Below are 19,766 nucleotides of genomic sequence, written 5' to 3'. Positions count from 1 at the left end.
GCTAATATTCCCTGGGTTATGTAGGGAGCCTTCGTGCTCCAGGGGATCAGCCAATAGAGAGATAGAAGGAAGGCTACAGGGACCCAAGTCTCTGGTGGAGCAAGCGTGCTTTATTGAATTCTGTGTGAGTATATATACCATATTACAAGGTGGCTTCTTCAGATAAAGATCAGAAGACCAGACTTTACAAGTTACCAAGGAGACAAGGAGCAATAGAGGCCATAAGGCCAAAAGGCAATCCAAATTAAAAGAGGGTCATAGATAGTCCCTTTCACCGTATGGAAAGGCTAATGAAGGGAATCCTATGCAAGCATCCCATCTCTATGATCTCAGTCCTGGGACTGGCTTGCCACTCCTCTCTCTCCTGACAGGAACTGATAAGGAACAGAGGGCTCAAGAGAGATAGGAAACAGCACACAGGAATCCTACTGTTAAACATTCCCTGACAAACCCACTCCAGTGTTCTTGCCTGGAGAATCCCAGGGACGGCAGAGCCTGGTGGGCTGCCATCTATGGGGTCGCACAGAGTCGGACACGACTGAAGCGACTTAGCAGCAGACGGGGTTAGGATCTTCATTGCTTAGGGCAAGCTCTTGGTTGTGGCATGCAGGATCTAAGTTCCCTGATCAGGGATCGAACCCAAACCTCTTGGGTTGGGAGCTCAGAGTCTTAACCACTAGACCACCAGGGAAATCCCAACCTCTCTTTTTTCAGTCTGCATTTTGCCAGGAGAACAAGAGGATATGGGAATGTGGTTGGTGTCCTTTCTAGGACAAGCACAGTCTTCCTCTGGAGAAGTTGGAATTACACAAAAATAGATTCACATACTTGGTGCCTAAAAGGGAGAATGAAATCCACTCTCAAGAGCTTTCAGTGTCATCCTGAACTGAGGACCCGAAAACCTCCCCAAACCACGCACAATGTAGAAGCACTTTACCTGAAGGAATGATGGGTGAATTATCCAAACTTGAGGCAAAATCAGAATTCCTTTAAACCTAGGTTTAAGAAGATATGAATTCCCTGAAATTGTATGCAAATTTTATATGAATAATCATTACTCATAGGATGAGATTCCATTAATCTCTTCAGATTCTCAAAGCAATCTGTAATACCCCTACCAACAGTTAAATATAAACAGTGATAATTACAGCTGAAGGTTAGTGACAAAGATATCAAATTCAACCTTTCTTAAGTGACTTGTTGCCACACTTTTAATACAAACTGACTTGAAATTAGTAATGGTTGTGCCTTTTTAGTTTTATAGAAAAAGGAAAACGGAGTGAAAAAAATTAAACTTTCCTATATAGATGCCTGTTTACATGAAAGTCATGGAGATTGTTTGTTAAGAATACCTCATAAGAATTATAGACAAGAAGGCTGAGTGTGGGTTTTAGTGTACTTCACACTAGATGCGTCATGTTGGAAACTCCGTCAGCCTCCAAGGGGGATCCTGTCCATTATCATCTTCATCATTAATTTTGCAGCAAGAAGGTAGAGATGGTAAAAGTAACCTCACGTCATTCTGCTTCCTGCTCCTGGGTTAGGGAAGGCTAAACACATTTTTGGACTTGTTTCTTGTGAGAATGTTATACTCTACATACCAGCGACATGTAGGATGTAAAATGCATTGCAGTTTTGTTCAAAAGGCCATGAAGAGTCTTTTTCATTTCCAGCTGCAGTATAGGAGCTGGGTTTCTCTAAAGAATAGAATATTTTTGTCCTTGGATTTACAACACCAGTCCATGAGAGACTGATTTGGGTTCTTATATCATATGCCTGCTTTTCTGGGAAGTAGTCCTCAGGTTCCCGAACTATGCCCAGATTATATGAAAAAGACTAATCCCTATTACATTTATAGCACTTTTTAGTTTTCAAAGCACTTTTCATGCATTATTTTGTTTGATTTTTTACACCAAATCCAGGAGGTAATGTAGTGTGGGTGTTACTCATGCCTGTTTTACAGATGAGAAAACTGAAACTCTACAAAGATAATTTTATTGGTCCTCGAGATTGTAAAGCAAATTGGTTTCAGAGATGATTTAACTTTGCAAAAAGAGTTAAGAATAATGAATTTAATTGATGATGGAGACAGGTTTCTGTACTGTTCTGGGTCCTTTGATATACACATTGCAAGGAAAGGTTTAAAACATGATAGTGTGAATTAATTGATAAAAAGTGCATTCAAAACAGATAAAATTGACTCCCACTATGGCTCCCATCTGTCCCTAAGAGATGAAGGTCAGGGAGTACCTGAAAGTCCTTGTAAAGTAGCCTTTGACTTCCAAGAAACTACCAAAGTCATGGGACAGGGCCCTTGCCCCTATCACCGTCAGGCTCGTGCGTAGAGAGTTTCAGCTGGTGTAGCTGGTCCCGGCCAGATCCAGACAGTCTCAGGTTTGGGAGTCCAAGAACCAGCACACTGGTCCTAATCTTTACTACCTCCTGTTCTGGCTTCAGGGGCTTGGTACTTACTGGTACAAACCACCGCATGTGAAGTCCTGGCAGTGTACAGATAGGTCACTTTCCAAGGGAAGTAACTTGCTCTTTGTTGTTGCTGCTGTTGTCATCTAGTGGCCTGGTCGTGTCCAACTCTGTCTCTTTTGCAACCCTGTGGACTGTAGCCCACCAGCCTCCTCTGTCCATGGGATTTCCCAGGCAAGAATACTGGAGTGGGTTGCCATTTCCCTCTCCAGGGGATCTTCCCCACCCAGGGATTGAACCTGTGTCTCCCCGCTGAGACACTAGATGTCCTTCCGAGTCCAAGGGATCACAGATGAAGCACTTTACAGTGTTAGCTCACCTATCCTCCAGCAGAGGCAAAGGGAGGAACCATTACCATCTTGATTTCACAAAAGAGGAAATCGAGGATCAGAGAGGTTAGGTAACTTGTTCAAGGTCACACAGCTAGTAATTAGGAAGCCTGGCCTATGTGCATATTTTCTGCTGAATCAACAGAAACTCTGGCATTAACTGTGTGACGTTGGGCAGGCCAAGTCTTCTTTCCAGACCTTTGTTCGTCACCTGCACAGCAAGAAGGGTAGACTAGGATGTTTCCGAGTTCCTGCTCAATAATCTTGGGCTTCTGACTTGTGTTTTTATTGTAGTAATACTTGCTGTTGACGGTTCTTTTTTTCTGCCACCAGAGGGTGCTCTGCTCCCAAAGCAGGAGGCACTGGGGAAGGCTGAGTTCCAATTAATAGTTGACACCCTGATAGATAAAATTCTGATCAAAAGCAAAAATTCCTGTGTAGCTTTAAGAATTTGTGGAATTCTTAACAAGCCTTTCCAACTAAGAAAATTAGCTCAAGAAACCCCTTAGAATTTTTTGCTGTTCTCACGGGGTAACTCCTCCCTCATGGACCTCCTGGGGCTTTTGTATGATGAGGACCTTGAGAGCCTCAGCACAGGGCAGTTGGTGTGTTAAAGCAAGCAGCCCACCTGCACGTTTCCCAGGCATCAGCTCCTCCTTCCTGTGCTCCTCTCTCCTCTCTCCCAGTTCTTGCCATGTCCCCATCCCACTGGTAATATTTATTACATGTTTTCCCTTACACTGATTTTCTTTTTTTACTTACATGTACTCAAAAGGGAAGCTTTCTGCCACTACCATAAATGGAAAAGCATTACTTTTGTAACACATATGAAAATAAATAGCTTTCTAGAATATAAGTCCCATACTTATAATCAGAGAGGTTTTTAAGTTCTATCCATGTCCTATGTCTAGATGAATGAGTTACCTAGTAGGCACTCAATGAATATATAATAAATAGGTCATATAGATATTAATCTACATGCTACCTAAATGATCTCAAATATCATATGTGGGCAATACTGGGGCAGTGGAAGAGACTACAAGAAAACCTGGTAGATTTGGGGAGTTGAGGCTGATGAACATGACCTGCCATGTGATCAGACCATGAGCCCTTTCTCAGGGGGAGTGGCTGCGTCCACTCCCCACCCCACCCCCGTTTCCCCAGCTCACCTTTGCCAGAAACCCCAGGTGTATATACCCGAAGCCTGGTCCAGTGTACAACTGTGTTCAACCTGAACCATCAGGAGAGGCAAAAAGTCTTCATCTGCCACTTCACATCCTCTAGAATCACTCTCATCAAAAACAAGCAAATCAAAAAACAACAGAAAACCAAAAGAGAAAATAAATCTTGGCAAGGATGTGGAGAAACTAGAAACCTTGTATACCGCTGGTAGAAAGGCAAAATGGTGCAGCCACTACAGAAAAGAGTAAGTGGTTCCTCCGTAAAGTATAGATTTACCCTGTGATCCAGCAACTCCCCTTCTAGGTTTATATTTAAAAGCAAGCAGGGTCTTAAAGAGATACTGTATAGCAGTGTTCACAGGGCACGATTCACAATAGCCAAAAGGTGGAAAGAACCCAAATGCCCATCAACTGATGAGTGAATAAATAAAATGTGGCATATTAGATATACAATGGACTATTACTTGGCCTTCTAAAGGGATGATAGGCTTCCGTGGTAGCTTGGTCAGTAAAGAATCTGCCTTCTCTGTGCAGGAGATCCAGGTTCCATCCCTGGACCAGGAAGATCCCCTGGAGAAGGAAATGGCAACCCGCCCCAGTATTCTTGCCTGGAAAAATCCTATGGAGAGAGGAGCCTGGGGGGATACAGTCAATGGGGTCACATAGAGTAGGACACGGCTTAGTGACTAAACCACCACCAAAGGGATGATGGCTACACCTAGATGAACCTTGAAAACATTATGCTAAGCAAAATAAGCCAGAAACAAAACAAGTACTGTATGATTCACTTACATGAGGTACCCAGAAGAGGCAAATTCATACAGAAAGAAATTAGAACTGAGGTTACCAGGGGCCCAGGGGAAGGGGAATTGGGGAGTTATTGTTTAATGAACACAGAGTTTCCGTTTAGGGTGGTGAGGCATTTCTGGAAACGAATGGTGACAACAGTTGCACAACTTGAAAAGCACTTGCCCACTGGGGTTTGCTTGCTCCCGTGTCTCGGCTGGCATGGTGAGAAGGAGAGGGCTGGGTTACCCCAAGGGTCCCAGGGGCAGGAGGAGGATGAATCAGAGAAGCAGAAGCCTGCCTAGCTCAGCCAAACACCCAGCTCGCATGCAGAGCTGTTCTGTGTTACGCAACTGAGTTTGGGGATAGTTTGCTTTGGGGGCAATACTAGCTGATACACACCCCACCCCCAGGCTCCAGCACCAGGAAGGGAAGGAGGCTCTTTGCCTGTGCCCAGGGCAGGGGATCATGCTTCTCTAGGGGGTCCCGAATCTCGCCATCCTCTCTTCTGAGGGAGCTAGAAGGAAGGGGCTGGGACCACGGGGAGGCTTCCCAGTCCTCTAGCAGGCTGGGGACACAGAAGCAGCTGGAACAGATGGCCTTTAGGGTCCTTTCCAGTCACAGAGTCGATGCCCTCCTAGAGGAGGCCGGCATTCCGAATGGGTCTGCAACCTTGCAGTTCCAAAGGCTGCCTCCCTTCCCATGGGTACCATAAGGTGAAGAGGGCAAGAGAGATCAGCTCCTTGGAAAGACTCAGAGATGGCCATTTGGGAGATTGTGCTTCCTTCTGTGTGAAGGCAGTGAGAATACATTCCACACGTGGCCTCCTGCCAGGACGTGTAGGGGCACAGCTGCTTTGAGAAGCAGGCTTTGACCTCAGCTGAGAGTCAGTCCCTCTCCTCCAGAAACCCCCCTTACAATCTCTGACCTTCTAATGAAACCTCTTCCTCCTCTCAAGGTAAACCTTACATCGTTATTCTTTCATTTTGTTACATTTTTGCTTAAGAATATTTTAAAATATGTGAGAGAATAAAAAGACTCAGCCATCTTGTTTTTTCCTATTTTTATTGGAAGTATACAGTATTTCAGCTACACTGTGGGCAAAGTGGGCTTTGATGAACTTCCCTGGAAATGAGCCACCAATTCCAACACTGTTTCTATGGAAAATGCATTGCGAGTTCTACACATCAGTCCTGCAAATGGCTTGCCAGAGCATAACCCAGGGGGTGCCTGATCACGTTTCCAAAACTACTTATTTCTAGAAGCAATCTACATCTTGGTAAAATGTAAAGAATCCCAAACTTGACTAAGGCATCTTTCATGATAATATGAAGCATAATTTGTCTAACCTGAAAAAAAGAACAGAAAAGAAAAAAGTTGACAGCTTTCTCCTAAGCATTTCTTTCCCATGGTTCAATGTAGTCCAATCCCAGATGTGCAAAGATTTCTTCTTCACTTTCCGCTTTGAGAAATACCCTCTGAAAGCATAAGAAGACATATGTGCACTATGATATTTTTGTTAAGTATCCCCGAGCTGACATAGTAAAAACGTTACTTGTAAAATTGTCTTGTCAGAATGAATTACTGCCAAAACACAGTTCCCCTGATTCTGAGGATAAAAATTCATTTTACCTGACTTCTGTAATTTTTATATTTTCACCCTCCAAAAACTTAATGAATTAAGGTAAAATTATGACAGCCTTATATATTCAACTAGAAGCATTTGATACTTTTCCTATTGGTCTGTAGTGTTCATTAGAACTACCTGAAGGAGCCTGTTAAAAGAATGTTGAAAACGGAGCTGTAACCCAGCCCAACGAAATCAGAAGATCCAGAGAGTTCTTGTTATTCATCTGTTTAAGGGGTCTGGGAAATTCTCACGTGCAGCCAGAATTACATGTAAGGAGGAAGGGCGATCATGGGATGCTTGGAGATGCCAGATTCTCCTCCTGGCCTTCCACCCTGCCCCACTCCCACCAGGCTCCCAACCCCACGGTCTGTTACATCGAGCAGCACTTCCCCTCCAGTGCTTCTTGTCTATAGCACAACGTTGGGCACATAGGAGGCACTCTCTTACTTTGAACTATTTGTTACGTGTCAGTTTGTAAGTTTCCTAGATCATGTTAGGTGAAGCTGCCTCCACTCATATGCTACATAACTGAGGCTTTCTTGCCAGCATCCACAGCCCTCTCTTAGGACAGCAGCACCTTGATTTCTCTTTGGAAAACCACACCTCCCTATTCTCAGTCTCTGAGGGTCACCTCCAAGGAGGGGCACATGACACAAGCCTGATCAATCAGAGCCATGGAAAGGGGTTCAAGGATGGCTACAAGGCCCAGGTCTGGCCTGTGAGCATTAGCTAGGGCTTGCTGGAACTATTAGGAAAGAAGTTCTTTTCTGTTGGCATAGCTAAGCTAGAAGGATAGGATTCACGGGAAAACCTGCCTGAGAGTGACACCGACACTGAGGGAAAATTGCATGAGCACCTGGATACAGCCACACCTGAAGCCCATGTTACCCCAGATGCCACAGTACATAAGCCAATTTTTTTTTTTTTTTTGCCACTGCCATTTTGTATTGGGTTTCTGATTTTTTGTGAGATGGGCTCTAACTAAATACACTTCATTTAGACTAAACTCCTAGAGGATAAAAACCATTACTTCTACTTATTTTGTATCTTCTTCCTACTTGGAGCTTCCTACAGTGCCCTTGATCACGTAAGTGCAGTTGAATATTTATAATAACTCTTCCTAATTCATGCAGCAATCATTTTGCTGAAGCAGCATTTGGATCATGACCACTGTAGGAACAGCACACCAAGCGAGCCTCTATGGTGTGTGAGTCCAGCTGACCGCTCATCTCCCTCTCAGGACAGCTCTGTTGCTCTCCTTCTTGCAGCTGACTCTCATTAATGACCCATGTGGTCACTCAGAATTCTACTTGCCACTGCATTTGAGGGATACTTGAGTGACATTTGTGATTTGGGGGGATCTTTGGTTTGCTTTGGAGTTACACAATGCAAACACCAAGGATATACCAAGCTCAATTCAAATTCATTGATGGCCTGGTTCTGGAGACCCAACTAGCTCAGCATCATTGAGCTCAAAACCTCCAAGGTGCATTGTGGGCCCTGTGGGGGTTGTGTTCCTGTCAGGATCTTTCCAGCTGCCCTCACCTGTGATCTGTGGGAACGGGACACCTGGGGCAAAGGAAGCTGAACCTGGAAACTAGAATCAGTTCAGGAAAAGTGCTCAGGGAGCCAGACTTGGGGATGAGGATTAAAGTGGCCCATCTCAGGGAGACAGCGCTCCCTACCTTGGTCTTGTCATATAAAGCGTGGTTATCCAGCATCATCTTCCGCTCGTGTGTGGCATAGCGCCGGATGTCTCTCTCAAACTGCTGGATAAGAAAGAGATCATTAAAATAAATCACTATCAAGTCTAGAATGTCTTCAGTATTATCTGTTTAAAGATATTTAAATCCCTATAATGAAACATCTTAGGGCTTCCCTGGTGGCTCAGTGGTAAAGAATCTACCTGTCAATGCTGGAAATGTGGGTTTGATCCCTAGGTTGGAAAGATCCCCTGGAGAAGGAAACGGCAACCCACTCCAGTATTCTTGCCTGGAAAACCCCATGGAGACAGGAGCCTGGCAGGCCACAGTCCATGGGGTCGTAAAAGAGTCGGACACAACTTAACAACTAAACAACAACAACAATGAAATATCTATCTCCACTAAACACTCTCCAAGTGAATTTCCGCCCCACCAGGGCAACATTCCACCATGACAAAGCTCCATGCTCACACGTAAGCATTGGATTGTAAGCTCCATGAAAACAGGAACCTGATTTGTTCTGTTCACAACCATATTCCTTCCTAATGATGCCTGGCACACAGATGGTGTACAGTAAATGTTGCTCAGTGAATAAACAGGTATTATGAGGATTGTGTCCAGAATAATTCCTGATCCAGAGTAAACACTACATAAATAATAGTTTGGTGTTGTTTTCTATTTGGAATACAACTACTGTAAAAGAGGATGAGGAGTCAGGAGACCAGGTTCCAGCCTGGATTTTGTCCCTATCTGGCTCTGTATCTTTCGGCAAGTCACCCAACCTCTCTGAATCTTGGTTGGTCAAATAGGAGGGTGGAGGAAGTGTGTGAGTAAGGTCCTCTGGCTGTAACATCCTCTCATGTGAACTTCTATAAAACTGATGGTCTGGGCCAGCTGCTTCAGAGTAGCATCTCCTATGATCAGCATGGGCTCTGAGGCTCCAGGGAGAAAAACTTGAAGCCTTAGATGGATGACAGGAAAAACTTGGGAAAAGAACGACAATGAATGGAGTTGTTGAGATTAATTTTCCTGAGAGAAGCATAGATCTAGAAATGTCCTTTACATGTAGGATTAGGGAGCAAACTTGGAATCATTGAACATGAACTTGGGCAAACTTTGGGAGATGGTGAGGGACATGGAGGATGGCATGCTATAACCCATTGGGTCGCAAAGAATCAGACACGACTGGGCAACTGAACAACAACACCATGGAATAACTGCACTACAGTGAAAGAGGAGAGTGAAAAATTTGGCTTAAAACTCAACGTGCAGAAAACTAAGATCATGGCATCTGGTCCCTTTCACTTCATGGCAAATAGATGGGGAAACAGTGGAAACAGTGACAGACTTTATTTTTTGGACTCCAAAATCACTGCAGATGGTGACTGTAGCCATGAAATTAAAAGATGCTTACTCCTTGGAAGCAAAGTTATTACCAACCTAGACAGCATATTAAAAAGCAGAGATATTACTTTGCCAACAAAGGTCCATCTAGTCAAGGCTATGGTTTTTCCAGTGGTCATGTATGGATGTGAGAGTTGGACTATAAAGAGAGCTGAGCACCGAAGAATTGATGCTTTTGAACTGTGGCGTTGGAGAAGACTCTTGAGAGTCCCTTGGACAGCAAGGAGATCCAACCAGTCCATTCTGAAGGAGATCAGTCCTGAATGTTCATTGGAAGGACTGATGATGAAGCTGAAGCTCCAATACTTTGTTTACCTGATGCGAAGAACTGACTCATTTGAAAAGACCCTGATGCTGGGAAAGACTGAGGGCAGGAGGAGAAGCGGACGTCAGAGGATGAGATGGTTGGATGGCATCACCGACTCGATGGACATGGGTTTGAGTTAATTCCAGGAGTTGGTGATGGACAGGGAGGCCTGGCGTGCTGCAGTCATTGGGGTCTCAAAGAGTCAGACAGACCGAATGACTGAACTGAACTGAACTGAAGTGGTGAGTATGGGAAAGCTGGCGAAGACTGGGACCTGCCCTTCCTGACTTGGATGTGTGAAGACAGACTTTCCAACCCGAAGTCCTTTATAAGGCAGTGGGGTGGGGGGCGGAGCTAGGGCTGTGGAAGAGTCAGGGTGAAGCAGATTCTGGGTGTAGTAGCTGCTGGTCTGTGAAAGTATGGGGGTGCTGCTTAGCACATGGCCTCCACAGCCCAGGGCTTCAAGTTCCCCCAGCACTTAGGGCAATGGCTGCTCACACTGGGCATGGGGAGGCTGGAGAGGACTGGGTAACTGGAGCAGTGAAAGGCTGCCCCGGGATCCTCAGTTCTGTGTGCTGAGAGACCTATTCCTGGACTCCTCTGCCAAACCCCCTGAAGCATTTTTGTTTGGATTGTTAGGAATTATCATGATGTCTTCAATTTGGAGAGTAATAATATTGATTAAATCAACACTTATTGAGCACCTACTGTGTACCAGGTGTGTTCTGGGTGCTTGGAATATAACAGTGAAGAAAACAATGATGTCTGCCCTGGTGGGGCTTGGATTCAAGCAGGGGACACAGATAAGACACGGTAACAGCATAAGTAAAGTACATGATGGACATGAGTTTGAGCAAGCTCTGGGAGTTGGTGATGGAAAGGGAAGCCTGGTATGCTGCAGTTCATGGAGTCATAGAGTCGGCCATGACTGAGTGACTGAACTGACCAAAAGTACATGATGTGTTAACAGGTAATGCTGGGTACAGGGCAGGCCTCATGAAGGAGACAGGATCTGAGGAGAGACTTGCCCAAGGTGAAGGAGTTAGCCAGGTGGACTCAGGAAGGACACTCCATGCAGAGGGAACAGCTAGAACATAGGCCTTAGGGAGGGGTGAGCCTGGCCTGGGTAGGGAGAGCAGTGGGAGGAGTCCAGAGAGATGAGTGGGTGAGAAGAGCACGCAGGGCCTTGTGACCACCGGAAGGCTTTTACTGTGAGTTGAATGGGGAACCCCTGCCAGGTTTTGAGCAGGGGAGTGATGGTCTGACTTATGATGACAGGATCACTCAGGGGGCAAGCGACCAGTTCAAATGGCCACAGCTATAATCCAGGCGATGATATCCTAGTTAATGTTTACAGAGTGCTTACCCTGTGCTGGGCGCAGCGCTGATTTCTTGCTTTATATTAATTTCTGATTTGCTCTATTATCACTAGTACTTAACAACTTCTAAAAGAGTCTAACATTATCTCTAAAAGAACAGTACTACATATACAATTAGCCTCAGAATTGTGTTAAGATGAAGGCACTGTCTCATTCAGTTCTCATGACAATCCCATGAGGTTGGTACTGTTATTAGCTCCATTTTTCAAATGAAGAAAGGAAGCCCAGAGAGCCTCAGCAATTTACCCAAGGCCACACAGCCAAAGATAGAGCTAGGATTCAGACTCCTGAATCCCAGACTCTTTACCCTGGATGTTTCTGCCTTCTGCTTTACAAGCTCTTTGGTTTCTCTCAACAACCTGTGAAATAGGAAGGGTAAGGAAGTTGTCTTTTGTTTCAGATAAAGAAGGGCAGTGGCACTAAGCCTGGCTGTATCATTCGCCGGGCACAACAGACTTCAGAGATTCGCCTACTGCTGCTGCATGCAGCTGTGCAAGTTGTGCCGCAAAACTCGAGAGGGCGCGATTCACACGTGCAGCCTTTGTAAATATGCAGGTTTCTTCTGACAATTTTCTGGGAAATGGCAATTAGGTGTTTTAAGGAGGAGTTGCTTTTTAAAGTTGGTGAAAGGGAGCCATCTGGGCTAGTAAAGAGGCTGGGTTAGCCTGGGCACCTGGGCAGCATCGTTCATGTGTTTCCAAAGCAGAGTGTGCCTCCTCTCAGCATCTGACACAAACATGGACAATACTCTTGAAGGAACCTCAGCCAATAAAGCCATGCTGGCAAACAGTTCGAGTTTGAAGAAATAAGATTCAGAGGAAAACAGAAGCTTCTTTTTAAAAAAAAACAAGCAACAAACTAATGAACTCTGGACCCAGTCCAGAAATTGTACCATACTTGGATGGCTCTAGAAAAGTCTCAGCTTAATGTATCCCTCCGGATATATTCAGCTCTGGAAATCTTTAGTGCACAAAGGTATGAAGGAAGCTTTGTCAGCTTAGTAGACGAGACAACCTGGTAAATTAATGAACCCAAACTGGGGTGAGATTAACAGATTAATTGGCTTGAGGACATTTCCCAGGCTCTGAAATCTTTGGGTAAAAAGGCGAAATTAAATTTCCCAAGCTGCATATATGATGTATTGTTTCATCAGCTTTCCTACTTTTTATGAATGAAAGATGCCAGCCAACATTTTTGATTAGGGTAAGAAGTTCTAGTGCCGAGATTGTGCGCTGAAATAATTCCAGCCCAAGGCAAACACACTTGACATTTAATTCAAGGTTGCTGCTGCTACTGCTGCTAAGTCACTTCAGTCGTGTCTGACTCTGTTCGACCCCAGAGACGGCAGCCCACCAGGCTCTGCCGTCCCTGGGATTCTCCAGGCAAGAACACTGGAGTGGGTTGCCATTGCCTTCTCCATTGTGTGAAAGTGAAAAGTGAAAGTGAAGTCGCTTAGTCGTGTCCGACTCCTAGCGACCCCATGGACTGCAGCCTACCAGGCTCCTCCATCCATGGAATTTTCTAGGCAAGAGTACTGGAGTGGCTTGCCATTGCCTTCTCCGAATTCAAGGTTAAGGACAATGAATTTCTAAGTCGTTTATCCTACAAAATCCTCTAATGGCGTTGTGCCACTCAAAGCAACAGCTAGCTACATGGGAAAACAGAGTGGGGTGTTGGTAGGAGGGTAGAGTACAAGCTAATGGCACAGAACACGGGTACCATGTCTGTGAATATCACACAATGGGAGCTGGGGACTGCCGCTTGGCCAGCACTGGTCCCAAGGGGCTTTGCCAGCTTCATCTCACTGGATCCCTGCAACCCAGGGGGGTAGCGCTGTCTTTGCCCTAACTTTCCAGATGGAAAACTGAGTCTTAAAGGCTATGGGGAACTTGACGAAGATCACCTAGCTGGTCAGAGGCAGAGCAAGGGCTTGTGACCAGGTCTGGCATGAGCCAAACCTGTGCCCTTAGCCACCAGGCTGCTTTCTCTGCTTCAGTGGTTCTCATACCTGCAGGGTTCTTTCAAACACAAATTGCTAGGCTCCACCCCCAGAGTTCCTGATTCAGTAGGTCTGGGGTGGGGTGGAGTGTTCACATGTCTAACCTGGTAAGCAGGTAAGGCTGATGCTGCTGGTCAGGGTATTACATTTTGAAAATACCTATTCTAAAGGCATCTGTCTCAGTTGACCGTGCGCAAGTGGAATGCCCTGATTCAGAGATTTCTGGGCACTTTCTTCTCTCCTGCCCACCATCTCCTCCTTCCCTGTCCATCCTCTCGCCACCACCACCCCCGCCATTGTCTCTCCCCTGGCCCCAGGCAGACCTAGTCTACCTCTTATGAAAGCTAAGGCCACCCCAGGGATGAAGGCTGCACTTACCCGGGAGCCAGTCCAGCCTAGCAGGGCAAAGGCACGGTTCTCGTAGGGGCACATAACCAGGTCCACACGGATGGCCTTCCAGGTCTTTCCTTCCTGCTGGTTGGACTTGCTACTGTCTACTCTCTGATGGTGCAATTTTAAAATCAGAAAGCATTTTTGAAAATGATCTAAAGTATCCACCTGCCTGCTTGGCAACTTGAACTTTTCAAATGTTGACTCCACAAGGTCATAATATAAAAGTAATCCCTGAAAATAAACAAAAAGATGTCAGGAAGAGTCCCTGATGAAGAGTCCCTGATACAGAGGGTCAGAGACTTTATATTGGGCTCTTAACAAATGCTTTTAAAGAAAGCTTTGCACATTTGAGAATATGGGTACGTCTGTCCTTGCATTGTGAGCCCACTTGGTGACTCTAGCAGGGGAAGGCAAGGAGTGGGTGCATTACCCTCCTTCTACAGCAGAGGAATTTAACAATTAGAGGGGCCACGCCAAGGCCACTTCATGGCAAAGCTGCCAGAAGATCCACTCCCTGAACACCTGATCGCAGACAGTGCTCAGAAACTTGCCTCATTCCCTTAAGTACAAACCAACCTTGAACAAAAAGCCGAGACCTTGTATGCAGTTGTTTTGACTTAGTGTCCCTTCATATTATCCTAGTCAACCATAGTAGGTCGACTTGGGCCCAGAGGATTGTGGCTGGAGGCTCAGCCTGCTTTGGGGCCTGATGACTCACTCTTTCTAGCAAGCACTTTGGGATTGTTACTCTGCCTCCCTTGGAGACAGGGACAAAATTAGTGGTACATCACCAAACGCTGCCTAGTCAGAAGGTCACACCCAGCAATCTGCCATCCTCCAATTTATCTGCTCCGTGGGAATTTCTCACCACACAGGGCAGATGTGGGGTAGGGAGAAGCAGAAATATGCAATTAACTGCTAAATCTGTGTTGCAACTAAAAGAACAAATAGCCTTAAAACAATCTAATCACAGCTATTAGGATGTAGGATTTGTTCTTTGGTTCTTTAGGTCTGATGTTCTCAAATATTATCATCAGGAGCATTTGAAAGGTTTGTTTCAGCACAGTTTTGGAGGCCCTGTCCCCAGAGTGATTCATGGGTGGTGGGGGTGGGGGAACTTCCCAGGTGGTGCTCTTGGTAAAGAACACACCCACCAGTGCAGGACACACAAAGAAAGCAAGTTTGATCCCTGGGTCTGGAAGATCCCCTGGAAAAGGGCATGGCAACCCACTCCAGTATTCTTGCCTGGAGAATCCCCATGGACCGAGGAGCCTGGTGGGTTACAGTTCATGGGGTTGCAGAGTCAGAGAGACTAAAGTGACTTAGCACACACGGGGGTGGGGTGGGGTGGGGTGGGGTTGGGGTGGTGCATTTCTGGTAAATTCCCAGGTGTTGCTGATGCTTCTGATCCAGGGACCACACTTGGAGCAGGCCTGGTTCCCTTTACTATTATTATTAGACACATTTCCATTTCTTCTGCAATCCACCCCCACCCCCAAGAGACATTGTTTCAACCGGACTCAACACTTGGAGGAGGGGGTACTTTTGTGGATCTCAGAAGAGGGAGCACTCTGCCCTCAGGGCCTATCCCAGAAAAGGTGAGAGGAAGAATCTACCACATCTGCAGGGCGGAACACTAATGTCAGGAAGAGCCTCTGGTGCAGGAGGTAACTGTTGCCCTAAACAGATCTGATAACCAGCTGGGGGAAGACACAATCCTGCTTTCTAATGAAACTTACTAAGATTAGTCAGTATAGCAGCCTTTCATGGCCATTTGAATTATGTAAATTTGAAAAGGAAGCTATTAAAATATCAACCAGTCTTACCTTGAAGCCAAATTTATAAAACAACCTTTCCCCCTTAAAAAAAAATTCACAAAGCTGGCTTCCTAAAAGTCGTAAACTGTGTGTGCCCTGTGGCCACACAATAGTCACACTTTGGCTGGTCATAGACAGAAGGGCCACCCACCAGGCATGAACCTGGACCACACTCAGTCAGCCCTCCCCTTTGGGTTGAATTGCTGGCAGCCAGTGGAGCTTTCTGGATGATGCCCTCCCGCCAGGATCCGTATCTCCAAACTCTTTTCCTCCCACAAGAAGTCTTTCAACTGGTGGAAGACTCAGACTCATACCCATCCTTGGCTGTTCATTAGTTCTTCAGGTGTTTTAAGACATTGGTTGTGTATATGTGTGTTGTGTGAGTATGTGCTCGAGTGTGCCTGTGAGACAGGCTGGGACCGGGACCCTTTGCTGTACAGCTTGCACCTGGACATACCTCTCCTTGAGCAACAAAATACAAAGAAACTATACAGGACTAAAAATAATTGCGTGCATGCACAGTTGGGCAAATTCTGGATCCAAAAGATACAAAGAGACCAAAAAAACCCAACTGCCACTTTTGAGGAGCCTGGAGCTAAGGAGCACAAGTAGGATACTGCTCAAGCCCGCTGCACACACCACCAACTAAGAGGTGAGCAACCTGCCTAAACCACCCCTTGAGCTCGACCTGGACACACCCCGACCCTCACACCACAGAAGGAACAAGCTCACGCCCCCCCACCCCCCACTCAGGGAGTGAGCAAGTAAGGGAATTTGTTGTTTGTTCCTGATCCCCTGTGCTGCTGCAGGGCCCCCAGTAAAGCCTGGTCTAGATTTCTTGTTTCTTTCTTCTTCTTCTTCAAATCCCACCAGGCTCCCCCGTCCCTGGGATTCTCCAGGCAAGAACACTGGAGTAGGCTGCCATTTCCTTCTCCAATGCAGGAAAGTGAAAAGTGAAAGTGAAGTCGCTCAGTCGTGTCCGACTCTTAGCGACCCCATGGACTGTGGCCCACCAGGGTCCTCCGTCCATGGGATTTTCCAGGCAAGAGTACTGGAGTGGGGTGTCATTGCCTTCTCCAAGATTTCTTGTTTGGCCTTAATCAATTTCTATGTGTTGGGGAATGCCAAGAACCCTGGTCGGTAACACCTGCATGAGATAGAATCATTTTAATCTGGAAAGTACAGATTCTTGTAAGAAAGGCAAGGGTGGGAGGTATTGGGAACAGGGAGTGAGGCAGAGGTGGAAATTAACCACCATGATTCACAGCTGAGGCGCTGGGGGCAGCCGGGCCACAGTGGGGCAAGCAGGTAGTGCTGAGACACACACTGCCCCAGCCGGTTTCCTCCCTGAGGTCCTGTTTGTCAGAGAGCAAAGGGGAGCAGCTAGCTGCCTGTGCTCTCGCCTGGGTCCCCAGGCAAGGTCTGGCCCTCTGCAGAATTCAATATGAGACTATGCAGGAGAGATCACAACAGCCACAGTTTTGCTGTTCAGTTGTTCAGTCGTGTCTGCCTCTTTGCGACCCCATGGACTGCAGCACGCCAGGCTTCCCTGTCCTTCACCATCTCCTGAAGCTTGCTCAAACTCCAGCCACTGTTTAAGCCACTGTTTAATAGACATTTATCAGGCGCTGTGCCAAGGGCCTTATCTAATGCCCTCAGTTAATCCTCTGACTAATGACAGAAGCTTGCTATCCTGGTTTCACAGATAAGGAAAGAGAAACTTGGAAAGATTAAAAGCATAGTCCCAGGTCATATAGCCAGTCAGTGGCAGGGCTGTGCTTGGACAATCCCAAATCTAAACCCCAGCCATGCCTAATGCCCATCTCCTCCCTCACTTGCCCATCTCTTTGCTTGGTGACCAGCAGGATGGCTGCCTGGTGACTAAAGAAAGACCAATGAAAAGGAGGCTCCTTGTCCCCGTCTCCCAACCCCACCGCATCTTGGGTCGGGACAGTCTCAGAGCATATGGTGGGGCCTCTATACCTAGGTCAAATCGGCCCACCCCTGCCGGCTGAGAAGCCAGGCAGCCCCCTCTCAGCCCAGGCCATGGCTGCCGGGGTGCATCAGAGTGATGTCTGTCCACCAAAGTTTCTCAGCTTTCCTGGTTGAGCGGAGCAGGGGGGCCAGCCTCAGTGGAGCTGACACTTCCCCATTCAGCCTTTCCCTGGCTCAGCCTATGATGTTCATTTTCAGGGCTCTTGGCCACCTGGATCCACTCTCCCGACAGATGGTGGGGTGGGTGGGGGAGGGTGGGGGTGGCTCATGGCTGAATTTGGATCTGGTTCCAAAGCTGGGTCTTTATTAGTAATTCTAGTGTTCCCGGCACCAGGGTTGTGTGTTTCTTATTCTCACTGTATCTGAGGTCTTCTCTCTCTGGTATATCAGAGAGCTTTGTCCACACCCAGAAGATGCTAGATCACTCAGGAAAAATAAAGCTATGCCAGAAAAACACCAGCCTCCTCAACCCACCCAGGCCTGTAGGTCTTTGGATAAGGGCCCTCTGGTCTTGGGAAGCGGAGCTCTCACTGGAGTGGGGCAGGAGTCAGGGCCCTGCAGGCGGCTGTGGCCACAGGGTCATCCCTAGCTTCCTCCACTGGGCAATAGGTGGCCCGTGGCAAGTCTGATCATAGTGGGTGGGGGGCCCTGAGCCATGACCTCTGCTGGACCCAGCCTACCCTCATTAGCTTCCTTCTTCCCATCTCAGCACAAAATCAAGGTGGTTATCAACCAAGATATTGTTCAAGGCAGCAGGGGCACCTCTTAGACTGCTTTTATCCCAGTCTGATCCCCACCCCTTAGCTTGCTCTGCCCCGGTTCACCCCTCCCAGATCTTTGTAGCACATGCTCTTCACATTGTTTAGGGCTCCGAGCTGTCTGAATGGCCTGCACAGAGAGTTGCCCTCGGCCCTTTTGGTAACAGGACGCATGCATATACATAAGTTCATAACCTGGATTCTAGGACCCAAAGCAGGTAAGTCTCACCGCATGTCACTGGCACTGTGCAAACTATTGTAAACCATTGAGACTGCGTTAGATGCTCATGGCACTATTACATGGAGAAGGCAATGGCACCCCACTCCAGTACTCTCGCCTGGAAAATCCCATGGGTGGAGGAGCCCGGTGGGCTGCAGTCCATGGGGTCACTAAGAGTCGGACACGACTGAGCAACTTCACTTTCACTTTTCACTTTCATGCATTGGAGAAGGAAATGGCAACCCACTCTAGTGTTCTTGCCTGGAGAATCCCAGGGACGGGGGAACTTGGTGGGCTGCTGTCTATGGGGTCGCAGAGTCGGACACGACTGAAGTGACTTAGCAGCAGCACAATTACAAGGTCGATAAGTGTGTCAAATTCAGCATTACTCCTATAATGCCTGAGTGTCCAAACATCTTTCTTCTTACCTTTTTTTCCCATAAGTTTATCACTTTAGGCAAAAGTTGCTCTTCATCCTCTGCTGATCCTGGGCTGGTAATTAAAAAATCTACATCATGCCCAATCTTCTTACCCCTGATTTTAAAAAATAAAATAAGATGGAAATAAATTAGATTTTTAGCTCTCAATTTTTAAAAATCACCTGTGTTTCTATGCCCCATACTTAAGGTTTGTGACACAAAATGCTCATGACATGCTTTTTAAACAAAAGATCCTTTTTTACACAAGTCTACTCCTTGCAAAATAAATTTATGACACAGAAAAATTTAAGATCATAACATGGTATGTATGTGATTATATTGTTGTTTAGTGCTGAGTCCTGTCTGTCTCTTTGAGACCCTAAGGACTATAGCCTGCCAGTGGGATTTCCCAGGCAAGAATACTGGAGTGGGTTGCCATTTCCTCCTCTAGGAGATCTTTCCAACCCAGGGATTGAACCCACGTCTCTTGCGTCTCCTCATTGGCAGGTGCATTCTTTACCACTGAGCCACCAGGGGAGCCCATATGATTATATATGGGTGGCTAAAAACTAACAAAGGTTATTTCTTCTCCATGCCCACATGTGCACACACACTCACACAGAGACAAGTGTGACAACAAGCAAACCAAGAACTATACTCGCATAATACAAGATAGGACTCTTGAAATTATGACCTAGACTAAAGGCATCTTCTTGGATTCTGTGTTCTCTTCTCACTTTCTCTGTCACCTCCCACAGCCAACAGCCCCCATGTAACAGGACCACAAGGAGAGATGGAAGAGGGTGTGGGAGGCAAAGAGGCTCTGAAATGGAGGCTTCAATATCCAACAATTGCATACATCTCTGTGAAGAGTTCATGCATTCACTGACTTCACCAATATTTCTCACATGCCTATTTTGTGCTAGGCACCACGCACTGGCTCTCATCAAGCACTAAGTTCTGAA

At 46.5% G+C, this 19,766-nt stretch overlaps 1 protein-coding gene across 1 annotated transcript in view; it reads right to left on the bottom strand.

Moving 5' to 3' along the window:
• Window positions 1–5,825: 5,825 nt before the first annotated feature.
• Window positions 5,826–19,766, bottom strand: part of DNTT (DNA nucleotidylexotransferase) — a 32,692-nt gene continuing 18,751 nt past the window's right edge. The window contains exons 8-11 of the mRNA NM_177495.3: window positions 18,811–18,916; window positions 13,578–13,823; window positions 8,093–8,176; window positions 5,826–6,255 (exon numbers count right to left, since the gene is read on the bottom strand). Of these exons, the coding sequence (NP_803461.2) occupies window positions 6,169–6,255; window positions 8,093–8,176; window positions 13,578–13,823; window positions 18,811–18,916 (523 nt within the window). The 3' untranslated portion in view covers window positions 5,826–6,168. The remainder of the gene's footprint in view (window positions 6,256–8,092; window positions 8,177–13,577; window positions 13,824–18,810; window positions 18,917–19,766) is intronic.

Source organism: Bos taurus, chromosome 26 (assembly GCF_002263795.3).
Source record: "Bos taurus isolate L1 Dominette 01449 registration number 42190680 breed Hereford chromosome 26, ARS-UCD2.0, whole genome shotgun sequence".
NCBI lineage: Eukaryota > Metazoa > Chordata > Mammalia > Artiodactyla > Bovidae > Bos > Bos taurus.
The sequence above is the reverse complement of the archived record's forward strand: the minus strand, read 5'-3'. Positions and strand labels throughout refer to the sequence as shown.